The 13,733-nt window shown below is 35.9% G+C and overlaps 1 protein-coding gene across 36 annotated transcripts in view; it reads right to left on the bottom strand.

Annotated features, from left to right (window-relative positions):
• Positions 1–13,733, bottom strand: part of Trpm3 (transient receptor potential cation channel subfamily M member 3) — an 819,042-nt gene that overhangs the window by 123,138 nt on the left and 682,171 nt on the right. For 35 of the 36 annotated variants that reach the window (XR_013438078.1, XM_078047505.1, XM_078047535.1 and 32 more), the window contains one exon: positions 9,871–9,943. Coding sequence is in view for 35 of the 36 variants with exons in the window: in XM_078047505.1 (XP_077903631.1) it covers positions 9,871–9,943 (73 nt within the window). In the remaining variant the exon portion in view is untranslated. Of the gene's footprint in view, positions 1–5,639; positions 5,920–9,870; positions 9,944–13,733 lie in introns of those variants that run through there. The other variant, XM_078047540.1, reaches the window with a different exon arrangement.

Genomic DNA, 13,733 nt, shown 5'->3' with positions numbered 1-13,733 from the left:
CCACTCCCTTTCTTACCAAACAGAGGAAACACTGTTGCCTATGAATTACCACCCAGATTCTATGCAGAAAGCAACTGTTTTTGTTTGCAAAAAAACCTTGCAAAGTTCCCCACGGGGTTGTTGAGTTTTGAGGGTAGGAGCTAAGCATCTGAGAACAGGGAGAAACTGTTCTGTTTGAAAGGGGAAGAAAGTTTCATTCTCAAAGGAAAGCATGAAAAAGAAGGAAATAATGGAGGAGTGGTAGGTGCGGTGGGAGGTGAGGTGGTATGACCCTGGGGAAATTGTGGGTGAGGGAGATCCATGAGAAACCCCTCTGTGAAGTACCCAAAGGATGTCAACACTGGGGATGCTTGCTCTTTAGATGGAAGTTGTTTGCCTTGTTGAGAAGTAGACCTCTTTTCTATCCTTGTGTTTCTAGAAGAGTCTACTCTTCATTAAATGCTTTGTAAAAGTCAATTTTGGTTTTGTTTTGAAATTGTGGAAGAGCTGAGGTTTACATTTTGGCTTTTATGATGAGTAAAAGAAAACACATGTGGAATCAGGAACCTGAGGACAGGGGTGACCAAGAAAACTTAAGTCCTTCAGGAGTTTGCAAAAATCCTGAGGAGGGTGCAGGACTTGCCCCGTGTGTGGATCCTTGGCTTGAGAGGGTGAAGCCCAGCTTATGGACATTTCAAGTGATAGGGGTAGGGAGGCTGCAGCTCAAGTCTGGGTTGTTAATGTAACAGGCTAGTGATTGATATGGCTGGGACCCAGTGTCACTTGTCTTCATCAATGGTATTTCCTCAATTTCAACCATTTGTCAGGAGTTTTGCTGGTTGCTGAGATTCAAAAAGTGACATCATCCCTTTTCTCCAGAAACTTCCCAATTGGAAGGTAGATTTGTAGCAGGGTGGTCAGACGTCCCAGTTTCCCTGGACATTTTTGGCTTATTCCAACTGTTCTGGTGTACTTATTAACACTGCCCACTTTCATGCCCAGGAAAGTGCCATTTTGGAGATAAATTATCTGGTAACCATTCACAGATTTATTGTGAAGGTTAGCTGATAAAAATTCTGTGAAAACAAAGCTTTGTGAATTATAAAGGTTTATACAAATATAAATGAAAGGGATTAAGAGATTTAAGTTCCTTTATTGCTTTCTCCTTTGGAGGTGACCAAAATGTCTAAAATTGTTATCTACCTTGGCCCCTGTTACTGTTCTGAGACCTGTTTGGATTTGCATGAAAATTAATTTTATCTGATGGTGGTTTAGTATGTGCTCATCCATTTTATAGCTTAAACTCCTTTCTGTACTCTATTTTGGATCCTTACATGTATGTTAGAGTCTTCCCAGATTTTTAAAAATTATTATTTTCAAATTTATGGGTCCTTTTAACTGTAGTCAAAAGATTAAATAATTTTGATGGATTTTGGACATGGGGGAAGTCCTAGTGCCCTAGGGAGTTTTAAAGCCAATTTTAAAAGGGAAAGGGTATGAGGATGCTAGTATTCAGTGTTTACTATGAAGAAGGGAGTATCTGTCCTCAAAGAGATTCCAACATAACCATCTCAGTTGTCCCTCATATGAACCCAGGGGAAGATGGTACCATTGATTTCTCTATTTATTCGTAAGAGTTAAATAATGCAGGTAACTGGCCACACCCAGTAAAGGATTAGGATTTGAAAATTTATTTAATCTGATTCCAAAGTCTGTGGGTTATTAATTCATAAGTTCAGTACATATATATTGAATTCCCACTATGTGCTGGGCATTGAGTACATTTCTGTGAGTGAAACCGATGTGGTCCCTCATCTCTGGCTTGGCATTATCATCATCTTGGCAGGCCACATTTATTAAACATGTTTTTCCAGGAATATCCAAGTGCTTTAGGTTAGAATTGCCATGATGACTGTGTGAGAGGGATTATGATTATCTCAAATGTATGGATTGGGAGATGGAGGCTCTGTGAGCCTCAAAACTTGTCAAACAAGTTTTCCAGGCAAAGGGAAGTAATGTTTTGACTACGACCATCATTTTGTTATAAGGTGTCACACACCTTTGGCTTTGTGTCTCACCATGGTAAGTACCACACTGAGGGCCCAGGGATGGTATTGGAGCTTGGGGTAGGAGTGGGGAAGACTTTGGTCTTGGGGGGAAAAGGTGGTAAACATGTGATTTCTTTTAAAAATTTTGACAGAAATAACAAAATGCAGACCATTAAAACTACAAAAGGTAATAGTTATCATCATAATAAATAAGCATTATATATAGTAAATAATGATAATTAGTGACATATATAGGTCTACCTGACATAAACTTTTTGACTATGACTTGAGTGACTGTGTGATCCCTCATTAGTATTCGTGTGAACTAGTTCCTGATTTTGTCTCCCGAATGAAGAATTTGTTCTTGGAACATAGTATTCATTGGAGCTGAATGGGCAATTTGGTCATGAAATTTTTATTCTGGAACTTGATTTGGGGGTGCTTCCATTTGGGCAAATCTGATACTCTTCAGTACTTCTTTTACTATAACCATAGACATGTGTGTTTCTTCTAATTGCTTTTAGTTTTACCAACATTTCTTCTTTCCCTCTTTTATGGCTATAGAATCTCCCTTGAGAACATGTGACTTTGATCATGGATGAGCTGACCTCATATCCCATTTCATAGTTATAGGGATTCTCCCAACTGCCTAGCCACAGTGGTAAATTCAGGGGTGGACACTGATTTATGGCAAGTCAATCCAGGTTCTCCCTGTGACCTTTATGTTGTAATTACCAGGAAAAATGCATCTTTTTAATTGTTTTTTTTTTCCCCAATTGGTTGGGTATGAGCCCTGGCACTACTGGTGGCTGCTTTGTCCTGCATGTGTATGGGCTAATGTCTAAGGGATGGAGGACAGACCTCAATGACCATAATCAAGTCCTGTATCCCACCTGGCCTGAGCTCAGCTTATCCTTAGATTTTCTGGTCATGCAAACCTACAAGTCCATTTATTTATTTTTGCTTGATATAGTTTAAATTGTGTCTCTGTTACTTGTTACTAAAAAAGTTCCCAAGTGGTGCAATAGTTCACTGATAATAATTTAGAGAATAAAACAACTATTAGATCACATTAGTGCTTTCCATTACATTAAGGTGAAACTACAGGCATCCTAGTTATCTCACTGAAACATTTTGTGTGCAATTAAGGTCATTGGCATCTAAAGCTCTGGTATATGTCCTGAAAATTTTATGCATCTAGATGTTCAGATCTGTTAATTACTTGGAATCCCCTTGGAACCATTGCTGCAAGTGCCTGACATCTCTGTGGCATTGGAAAGCTGAGAATCTTGGACCCCCTCACCCAAAGCCTCATAAATTTAGCATACAGAAAACTGATTAGAAGTGAAAGCTTTGGAATTTAAACTCTGATTCTACCACTGATTTGTAAAATGATCTTTGACATCTTTGGCTCCAAATGGGTATGCCTTTAGGGTAGCTTTGGGATGAAGACATAAAGTGTGGGGGCAAACATTGGTTTTGGGGGGTGGGTAGTGCCTGGATTGAAACTCTTGATGACCAATGGACAATCAAGAAACAAGTGCACTTGAGGAAGACTTATTTATAAATTAAAGGACCCAAGGAAGGCTAAAAGTAGCCTGACATAGAGAAGGTTTAAAAACCACTATTAGAAAAACTACATTATAATCCTCACTGGGTGGATTTAGTCTCTAGCTGAAAATTTTCACATTTGGGCCAAGTTTATTTCATAAGGAAATGGCACAAGTTTCCTTTATGTCTACAAATAGATGGAAAATACATTTTGACTTTGTAGATCCTTTTTTGGACAAAATTCTAACTCCTTCCATTTGTACAATATTTAAGAACTGTAGTATCTTTTGCATCTCAAATAAGTGATAAAAGTGTCAACCGGGGTGTCTCTTTTTCTAGCCTTATTAAGGATATCTAGTACTGGGTTAAGAACATAACAATATTAGAAAGAGAGCAATCATGCATGTATTATATTAAAATGCCTACCCATATGGAAAGAAGGGTGGCAAAGACTGTCCAAATAATTAGAAAGAATTTTTATTTTCAAGCAAACAATAATAAACTCTTGTAAAACGCACTCACGTATTGTTTAAACAAGGTAAACTTAAGCGGGTGTTCTCAGTAACACTTCAGGATAAGTTAGTTGCTTATGAAATCTAACTGATGCATAGAATTATTGGACATGGACTACTTCAGAACATATGTCCAAAGTGTTGTTTTGCTAGGGTTTCACTAAACAATTTTTAAAATAAGATGAGCTAGATAGCAAGATTAGCTGCCTATGAAGTCAGTGCAACTTTGTGATAATAATTCTGAATTTTCTTGTTAATAGAGTTGGGGAGAAACATGCATTTAGACATAGCTTCAAAACATTGATACACTATGTTTTTTTTATGTGCTGGGGGTTAAAACAAAGGTGTTATGTGTACAAGGCAAATGCTATGCCACTAAATTATATCTACAGCCCCCACATTTTTTTCTTCTTTGTTTTAAAAATCTACCCATATTCTAGGTTTAGGTTTTTTCCCCTCAAAGATGCAATTTTAAAGGAAAATGGGTCACACTATAGTGGTTTTCATTGTTTTGTATTATCTAAGCAAATTGACAGTAAGTTTTTATGAAGTTTTACTAAAGTCAGATTATGTTGGTTAATCTTTTCACATTTAAGTATTTATTTCAAACTTTCTCTTTACATTTTAAACAAATTAATAAATGCATGTCTTTGAAAGAAGTTGTCTTCCACACATCCATAAGTAACTAATTGATTAATTATTTATACCACTGATTATGTCTAAGGAACAGAAATGCATACAATAAAATAAGAACTAGATAATTATCTCTGAAATGATTATGTAAGTACATAGACAAATTTGATTTTATACATTTGCTTTCTTTTAACTGAGCATTTGTATACTTTTTGCTCAGATTCCTTAATGGTATTTCTAATCTTTTCCTAGACTGATAGTGATTAGCTTCTATTCATAACTTGAATAAAAGATTTATATAGATACTTTATATAGATATATGCCTGCACCTGTCATAGTCCTTTGAATTTACATATGTCTGACTTTTATGATTAATTCCATAATCGTTATCTCCTTTTTTGTCTTTTTGACATGAAAGAGTTTTAAGGTTTTTGATTAAAATATGTCTCTTGATCAGATCCATAATATATGATAACATATATTTCTTATTTTTCTCTTAGCATTTTAAAGAAGTTTAGTCCATATTTATTCATAGTTTCTTCATTCTTACCCTCATATCACCCCTTTTTTCTGCTACAGAATGCCATCCAGGAAAGAACAGTACATTTAGTCACCCCGTTTCTGTAGGCTCCTCTAGGCAATCTTTCAGACTTCTCTCTCTCTTTTTAAGATTTTAACGACCTTAAAATCTTCTTAGTTTTGAGAAGGAACATATTGTTTTACACTCTTTTAGCTTTTAAAATAAAAACTTTACAGAAAAAAAAGTAAGAAGTCAAGGTAACTTTCTCCCCAGGCCTCAGGTGATCTTCTTTACCATTGAAGATGAAATCCAAAGAAAAAGAACTTCTCAGTTATGGAGGACAGTGCTCATCATGTGACACTGTCCAGGGTGGAGGTGAATGAGAGTTGCCTCCTGTGATTTGACTTTATTTATTGAAATCAAGGTCCACAAGAAAAGATGAAAAGAATTGGGGCCAATTGTATTCACAGGAAGGGTACAGGGACCCATCTGCTGCGAGCAGATGTTTTATGGCTTTACTGAACCTCAGCAAGAGGTTTGTACTGCTGTGTGAGGGATGCACACAGGACAGGAAGCTGAGGGAGCAGGTTGATATGCACCAATAGTTAACTGAAGCAAGTGTGGGGTCCTCTCCAGTGGAAGTCTTCTTTGGGTGATATAACTTAGTCAGGGCTGGCTGAGAGAAAGAGGCAGAGAGAGGGATGAGAGGACCTCCTTAGATTTTTTAGGTCACTCTTCTCATAAACTTTTCAAGGTGTCTGAAAGCCAGAGGTATTCATGGTGTCTTGTCTGAGTCAAGTAGCCTGGTTTAGCAGATAAAAATACAGGACTCACAGTGAGGGTTGAATTTCAGGCAAACAATTTTTTTTTTTTTGGGCAGGGGGCGGATTAAGTATGTCCCACTTGACATATTCATGCTAACAAACTTAGCTTTTGTTTATCTGAAAATTCAGAGTTAATTGGACATCCTTCATTTTACTCTGTCCCCCAATGTTTCTGTGACATGGGAGATGGAGGGCTAGTGGAAGGGAGAGGCACAGTCTCTGATTCAGAATACCTCTCTCAGGGAGTGGTTACCTGTAGTGAAGGACAATGTGACATTGCTTATTGTCAAAAGTACCCCAGGTCACCATTTGAAGGAACTCTGGGCCTCTTACATCTCTGGAGCAGCTTTTCTTTTTGTCTTCTTTATCTCTTGATTTTTTGAATAGATAACTGTAAAAGTCTACATTATATAAAGAATATTCTCTAATACAGATCCAAGAAAATCAAACTCAATGGGAGCAGAGATAATGAGCAGCAAAGATGTATTTTTCCTACAACCACATGGTTTCCCAGATTTCTTCCCTCCCTTTCCCTTTCTTCTCTCACTTTCTCTCTCTTTCTTTCCTCTTCCTTTTGCCTCTGGATTTGTGGGCCAAGTGGTTAGTTTCAAAACTTCCTCTTCCTTCTAACTTCTGGTTTTCTCAGAAATTTATGATTTCTCAGAGTAAAAATTAGACTGTGCAAAGATTTCCAGTGCATCAGATAATCAAAAGTTCAATTAAACATTGTTACATGCCCAGGAAAAACACAGGAAGAATAACATAACAAACTTAAGAATTTGAAACTGATATAAGAATGAATACTCTTGGCCTCTGAAGAAGTCAGCAAAAATATTATGCTTGATACCCTTCACAAATCAACTGGGTCAATGTCTGAGAGCATTGAAAAGCTTTTGCAAAATAAAGTTGACACACCATAATCTTTTAATGGCATAAATTCCCATTAGCTCAACTGCTGCATAAGTAATGTTCATTATAGTGATTAGAAATGTTAATTTCTTAGAGCGATAATAATTTCCTTTCATCTTTTATGGTAGTGTTTTTTAAACTGCAGGATACAACCCATTAGTAGATCATGAAATCAATTTAGTGGGATACAATCAGCATTCAGGAGAACAGAATAGATTAAAATAGAAAATATTAAATTTCACTGCATATTGTCCATGTAAATATTATTTTAAGTACTTCAATTTCAATTTTCTCAGTGCATATGTGTAACTGTCTGGTTATGGCATAAAGTGGATTTCATACTGTGTGTCATGCTCAAAATAGTTGGAAAACATGATTCTCTAATATAACAAGTGAATTCTAACACTGATCTAAAGGTGATGCACAATTTGGAATCTCATAAATGGGTGAAAGGGCAAGAAAATATTTTAATTAGAAGATGATAATCATTTTATTTTTACTGATAATTGAATCACTTCCCTATTTGTTAGAAAAATTTTCAGGATCATAATGTGTTTCATTTCCTATTATCGACATGCTAGGATTATCTTTGTGGCATACCTAAGTGAGGCTATCTACTTGGACAGTCTTTACCATTTACTGGACAACTTGGGCATGTTTCTGAATTGTTCTGTGCTTCAATTTCCTTGTCAATAAACTTGTGATAAATTGGTAACTGAATTTTTATAAAGAATAAATGAGTGCTGGGGTTGTGGCTCAATGGTAGAGCTCTTGCCTAGCACGTGTGAGGCACTAGGTTTAGCACCACATGTAAATAAATAAAATGAAGGTCCATAGACAACTAAAAAATATTTAAACAGAAGGAATAAATAAATTTACACATAGGATACACCTAACACAGTGTTTGACATAAAGCAAATACTCAATAAATGTTATTTAGTAATATCATTGTTTTCCTACCTTTATATAAGAAGAGCAAATATGATAGAGTTACTTAAAATTTATTTTTGTCTATGACAAAAGGAGAATGGGGCCCAGGGTATGTTTTGTGGTTTAGCCCTTGCATAGTTCCTAGTCCTTTAATTCTTCTGTCCAGTGTGGATATTTTTTTTAGTTCATTGATATGAAATGTTTTAGACCACAATTCTCAACCTGGGATACATAATATACTTATGTATACATATATATAGGATTATGAATCTCCTGAAATGTGATCACCATTTTGAATGAATGTGCACATGCTTTTTGAGGAGTGTCCATAGGACACATAGCCTCTATTGTCTAAGGGTTCATATGTGGCATAGTGAAGACTAAGATATACTTGGGCCTAAGAGTAGGTTCACTAATTAGCATTGTAACTTTAGCCAGTTACATAACCTTTTATAGTTTTACTTACTTCATCTATAAAATGGGAATTAAAATATCTCTAACAGTAGGTAATTGCAAGAGTTAATGTTTATAGAGGTTGCAACATGATAGGTTATCAAGAAAATATTAATAGTGAAAGAAGAGTAGGTAGATTGGAAAAATGGAATGAAATGTTATTCTGTGGTCTAACTTTGGAATATTGAATCAACTGCAGAATCATTGAGTAATCTATAAATTTCTTTATTCAACAGAAATTGATTGGATGCTGCTGGGTGTGGTGGTGCATGCCTGTAATCCCAGTGGCTCCGGAGGCTGAGACAGGAGAATCCTGAGTTCAAAGCTAGCCTCAGCAATAGTGAGGCACTAAGCAACTCAGTGAGACCCTGTCTCTAAATAAAATACAAAATAGGGCTGGGGAGTGGCTCAGTGGTTGAGAGCCCCTGAGTTCAATCCCTAGTATTTATGCCCCATCTCCACCAAAAACTAAAAAAATAAAAAGAATTGATTGAATGCTGCCATGTGTTGGCGATTGTACAAGATCCTGAGAGTACAGTAATGCATAAGACACATTCTCTGCTCTCCAAGAGTTCTTAATCTAGGGAGGCTGCAAACATAGCCTCCAGCCATGTAATAAACCAGCCATGTGATAAGCACCTCAGCAGGCAAAATATGGAGCTAAGGGAGGATGTAGGAGACATTTCTGAGAACCACCGCCAACATGGCTTGTGGTTTTGTTTTGTCCTGTGATTCCAGTTTGAATTTAAGAACAGAACAGGCATAACCTTGTTTTATTATTTTAACACTGAAAATTATTGGTCAAATTATTGTTTTATTATTTTAACACTGAAAATTATTGGTCAAATGCAAACAATTATTAAGGCACATCAAGGATGAAATTTGATCTGTAAAATCTGGAGGACACAGCTCATCTCTTGGATATGTTACCAGAGACGAGGACAGGTAGTGATATGTCTAGAACATTGGGACTAGAGAATAGGACAAACCCACTGTATGAATTAAAGTCCCACAACCCAGTGTATTCTACTTTTGCAGGGAGTTTAGAGGTGAATTTAATGCTTATTTGAAACAAGTATAGTAGCCTCATATTTTGTTTCTTTCTTTCTTTTTCCCTTTAATGATTTTTAGTTTTTCAATTTTAGTGCATATATTCAAATACACCCTCACATCTAAGATGCCATAGTATTTTTTGAAAATAGATAAAGTAATAATAATTATTAAATGACCTTGTCTTACATTTTATTTCAAACTTTTCCCTTATATATTTTTATATTTCAATGGATATGACTTGGGCTATAGAGTATTAAAATTAAGTCACACTGTAACGGGTCTATTCTAGAAGAATTTGATAGCAGTAGCAGTGTCTTATGGGAGAGTTCCTCATGATATCAATAACTAGATGTGTCAGGGAATCATTTGGGATTATACCCACAAATAGAAGACATGAGATTGTTGTGTTAATCCATTTAAATCATTTTTGTACTCTATGGATGCAGAAACTCTTTTACCTTTGAGTAAAGCTGTCAGGATAGCTAAATCAATGTCCTGGTGTCCTTCTGATCCCATCCGAAAAACTGTAATCTGCAATTTAAGACAAGGTGATTATTAGCAATGTATTTTTCCCCACAAGAGAAATTAAGTCAATGAGAACACATCTAAACAGAGGCCATTTTAATATATATATATATAAAGGAGATTCCTAACCAGAGGGCAAGCACATAAAGATGCAATGAGAACATTTTGTAATTCATTAAGAGGGAGATGCATTAGCAGCCTCCAAACAAAGCCACCTTAAATTATCGCATTGCTTATAGATATAAGAGAAACCAGAAACCAAATAAATGTTCTCTTATCATTTCAGTTTTAAAAATAAAACTTGTAGGATTTACAAAAATGTGTAACCTGTAATGTAAATATGAGTGCAGAAATTGTGTTTAAAAAAGAACTAGTTAGTATGCCTTTTAGTAACTGGCCCCATGGTGTGCAACCACCGTCACTGCACTCTCTCCTCTGCAGTGGCTACCCAAGAGTTTCAACATTGTGATGCCTCTGACCCTTCAATCCTCTCAATGACCTTAAACCTCCTTCAGAGTATCTTGAAATCCAGGTTGTAAGGAGTAGAAAGTGGACAAAACAATAACATTTTTCGTTTTGGTAATCCAGGGATGAGAAGTTTTTTCTGGGGAAGAATAACAGGGAGGAGAATGAAGAGATGACAATGAAGAATTGATACTTGTGGAAGACTTGACTGCTGATGTAATTGTGTGTGTGTGTGGGGGGGGGGGAGAGTGCGCTAGGAGATGCGTTCCAGAGAAACTGTTACTAAAGATTGATGCCCTTATCATAAACTGATATTGGGATAATCTTTACTTTTATGATGTTAAAGAATTCCTCTCATAACCATAACATTTTCTGACATTTAAAGAAAGTCATGAGAAATGTTATTTGTAGGATCATCTACTATGGATCACTAAAGGCCCGAGTTTATGTTTCTGGGAGGGAACTTATACGCACACACACAAAATGCCAGGTATCCATGTTGGGCAGAACAAGATAAATTTTTATCTTGTGTTTGAAAAAAGAAGTGAATCCTCTAACCAAAAGGGGTCAAGCAGGCCCCTTTCTTTGCCACTTTATAGGATGAAGATTTTAGAGAGAAAGAGTATTCAGGTTTGGGAGACAAAGAGAAGCAGCATTGTAAGGCATGGACAGCATTTTGAAGGAAATGTTCGATAGCAAAAGGCTCAGTATGGAGGAAGGTTGGAGAACAAGTGCCCCAGGAAAGAATAAGGCTCATTAAATGAGTCCCTGATACACCAAAGGGGTATCTCATCCTAGCACTAACTGTAGGGCACAAAAGCAATGTGGTTAAATATCACTAATTCCTAGCCCAAACCAGGCTATCAGATGATTTTAGAGCAAAACTTGGCATAACAACCTGCATATGGAGAATTTGCATTACAAAGTTAGGTTAATCTTTCTCAAGGAATTTTTGGTCATCTTCATAAAAACTTAATTAAGATGCTCATTATGAAAAAGCACAAAACTTTGCTGAAGAACAGGAAAAAATAAGTGGAGGCATATACTAAGTTGACTGATGGGAAAAATATAATTAATATGCTATTTCTCACTAAATGAATATAGAATTAACTATAATATCAATAAATATTCCAAGAATATTCTCATGGTCTTTGATAGATTGATTCTAGAATTTATCCAGAAAGGTAAATTTCTTAGAATTACAGGGGAAAATACCAAAAGTAAAGAGCAAGCATGTAGAATTCATCTTACTGGTTATAATATTTTCTAAAACCATAGAATTTAAAAAGAGGAATGAAGGGAGGGAAGAAGATTACACTAGTACTTGTCTCTTTTGTAGCTGAAATTATTTATTATAATTATTATGTCCAGAGGTCAGAGCCTGGGATGAATATAAAGCAGAGATTGCAAGGTGAAATGTCTTCATAAGCATTTGGACTAAAACATTTTAAAAATTAGGAAGAGCCAAACAAAATCTATCAGTGTGCTATGTTTGGATTATGGCCACAGTTGCAATCTCAGGTAATGACTGTCAGTTGGAAGGGTGCCCCAACTCTATTGTATTTGTCTGGAAATCTGCTCTGCATAATCACAGGATTGGCTAAGGTGCCAATTTGACCTCCTTCTTCTGATGCCCGCACTTTGCTGCATAATTAGCGATCACTCTTCAGATAGAAATTTTTCTGGGGCAGCAAATAGATATATTTACCTTGATGTATGAGATCATCAGGCTTTCTCCTAGGAGCACATGTAGATTTGAGGTTAGGGAAAGGAAGACATGTAAATGTAGAGTTTCTAAAGGATTGTAAGAGCTTGAAATGGGTGTTCAAATGCCAAGGTTTCAGAGATTTTCTGGAAAACTGATGTGTTGGCAATGGTTGCCCATCCATTGTGCCCCATCCTGGCAAAGACCTCCAAAACCTTGGATTGACACTGGGAGGGAGCGAGCATGCCTTAAGAAGAGAAAAAGGGAGCACCAAGGGGTGGCTGGAGACTCCAATGATAGAATTCATACAATTTTGCCTTGATTGACCTGGACTATTACATCTTCATCACTGCTCCGATACTTTTCATTTGAAATTAAAACATTAAAAAATTAATTGCACAATTTATATCTCTGTCTCAGGGGAAAAAAATGTCAATGAGAAATCCAAAGTCATCTCCTCCTAACATCTCCAGTATTGGTAGAGATGCCAAAAAATAAGGTATTATTTAAAGTATTCATTTTGGTGGTAATGTGATCAAAATAGTAGTTTTGGAGTAAGATATGTTGATATAAAGTTCCTTGGTTTTGATGTAGCATTTTTTAATAACACTAGACTTTACTTGCTATCATTGTATTGAGGACCTTTGCAATGGCATTTGTGAGGTTGGTCCATGTCTCCAGTCTTGTCTGGATTGGTCTTAGAGACACACTAACCATTCATCACTAGTTGGGAAGCTCTTACTTTTTCCCTATGCCCCAGAGCAGTTTATGTGATGAAGGAAGATTTAGGAAGATGTTCCTGAAATGGGGGTATTTTTAGGGATTGGAGGAATTATTAAAATAATTGATCAGTTTAGATCTCTGCCTCTCGTTGGTTCAAGTTCGTATACTTTCCTAGATAAGCAAACATTTCATCCGGATTTTCATGTCCACTGGCCATAATGTTGTACATAGAATTCACTTACTATTTTTAAATTGCTCTATGTCTAGAAGTATATGGCATTAAAAAATTCCTTTTATTTATCACTAGATCAAAATCATGGTCATTTCAAAGAATAGGCTCTTAAATTTATTCATCAATATTATTGCTACTCTGTTTTTACTTTTATCATTTCTTCTACTTTTGACTCCTTAGCTACTTTTATCCTGTGGTCTTAAGTTGACTTTTTATTCAATTTATTTTTATTCCTTCCATGTCATTTCATTTTACATGTATATCTTTTTATTTTTATAGATCTTTGTATTTATATATAGGTTGGGTTCAAACTCATACATGTATGGAATTTGATTTCAGTTCATGATACCCCCCCTTTTCCCTTCCTCTACTAGACTTTCTTGAACTCCTCTATTTATTTATATTTGGTTCTTTTTACCTATGCATAAAGGTGAAATTATCTGTGGTATATTTATATGTGAACATAACATGATTTTTGAAGAATTCATTCTGCTTACTCATCTCCCATCATTTTTTTTTTGTATTGGGGATTAATTTTCTGGGAATTGGTTACTTTCCCCTTTTATTTTTGTTCTAAAGGCCCACAGAATAATGAACAGTTCTAAATTTTTTTCTCATTATTTGGATGTTGATGTCTTTGTTTCTTGGACTTCATTCACCATCCCCTCCCC

This window comes from Ictidomys tridecemlineatus, chromosome 4 (assembly GCF_052094955.1).
Source record: "Ictidomys tridecemlineatus isolate mIctTri1 chromosome 4, mIctTri1.hap1, whole genome shotgun sequence".
Taxonomy (NCBI): Eukaryota; Metazoa; Chordata; class Mammalia; order Rodentia; family Sciuridae; genus Ictidomys; species Ictidomys tridecemlineatus.
The sequence above is the reverse complement of the archived record's forward strand: the minus strand, read 5'-3'. Positions and strand labels throughout refer to the sequence as shown.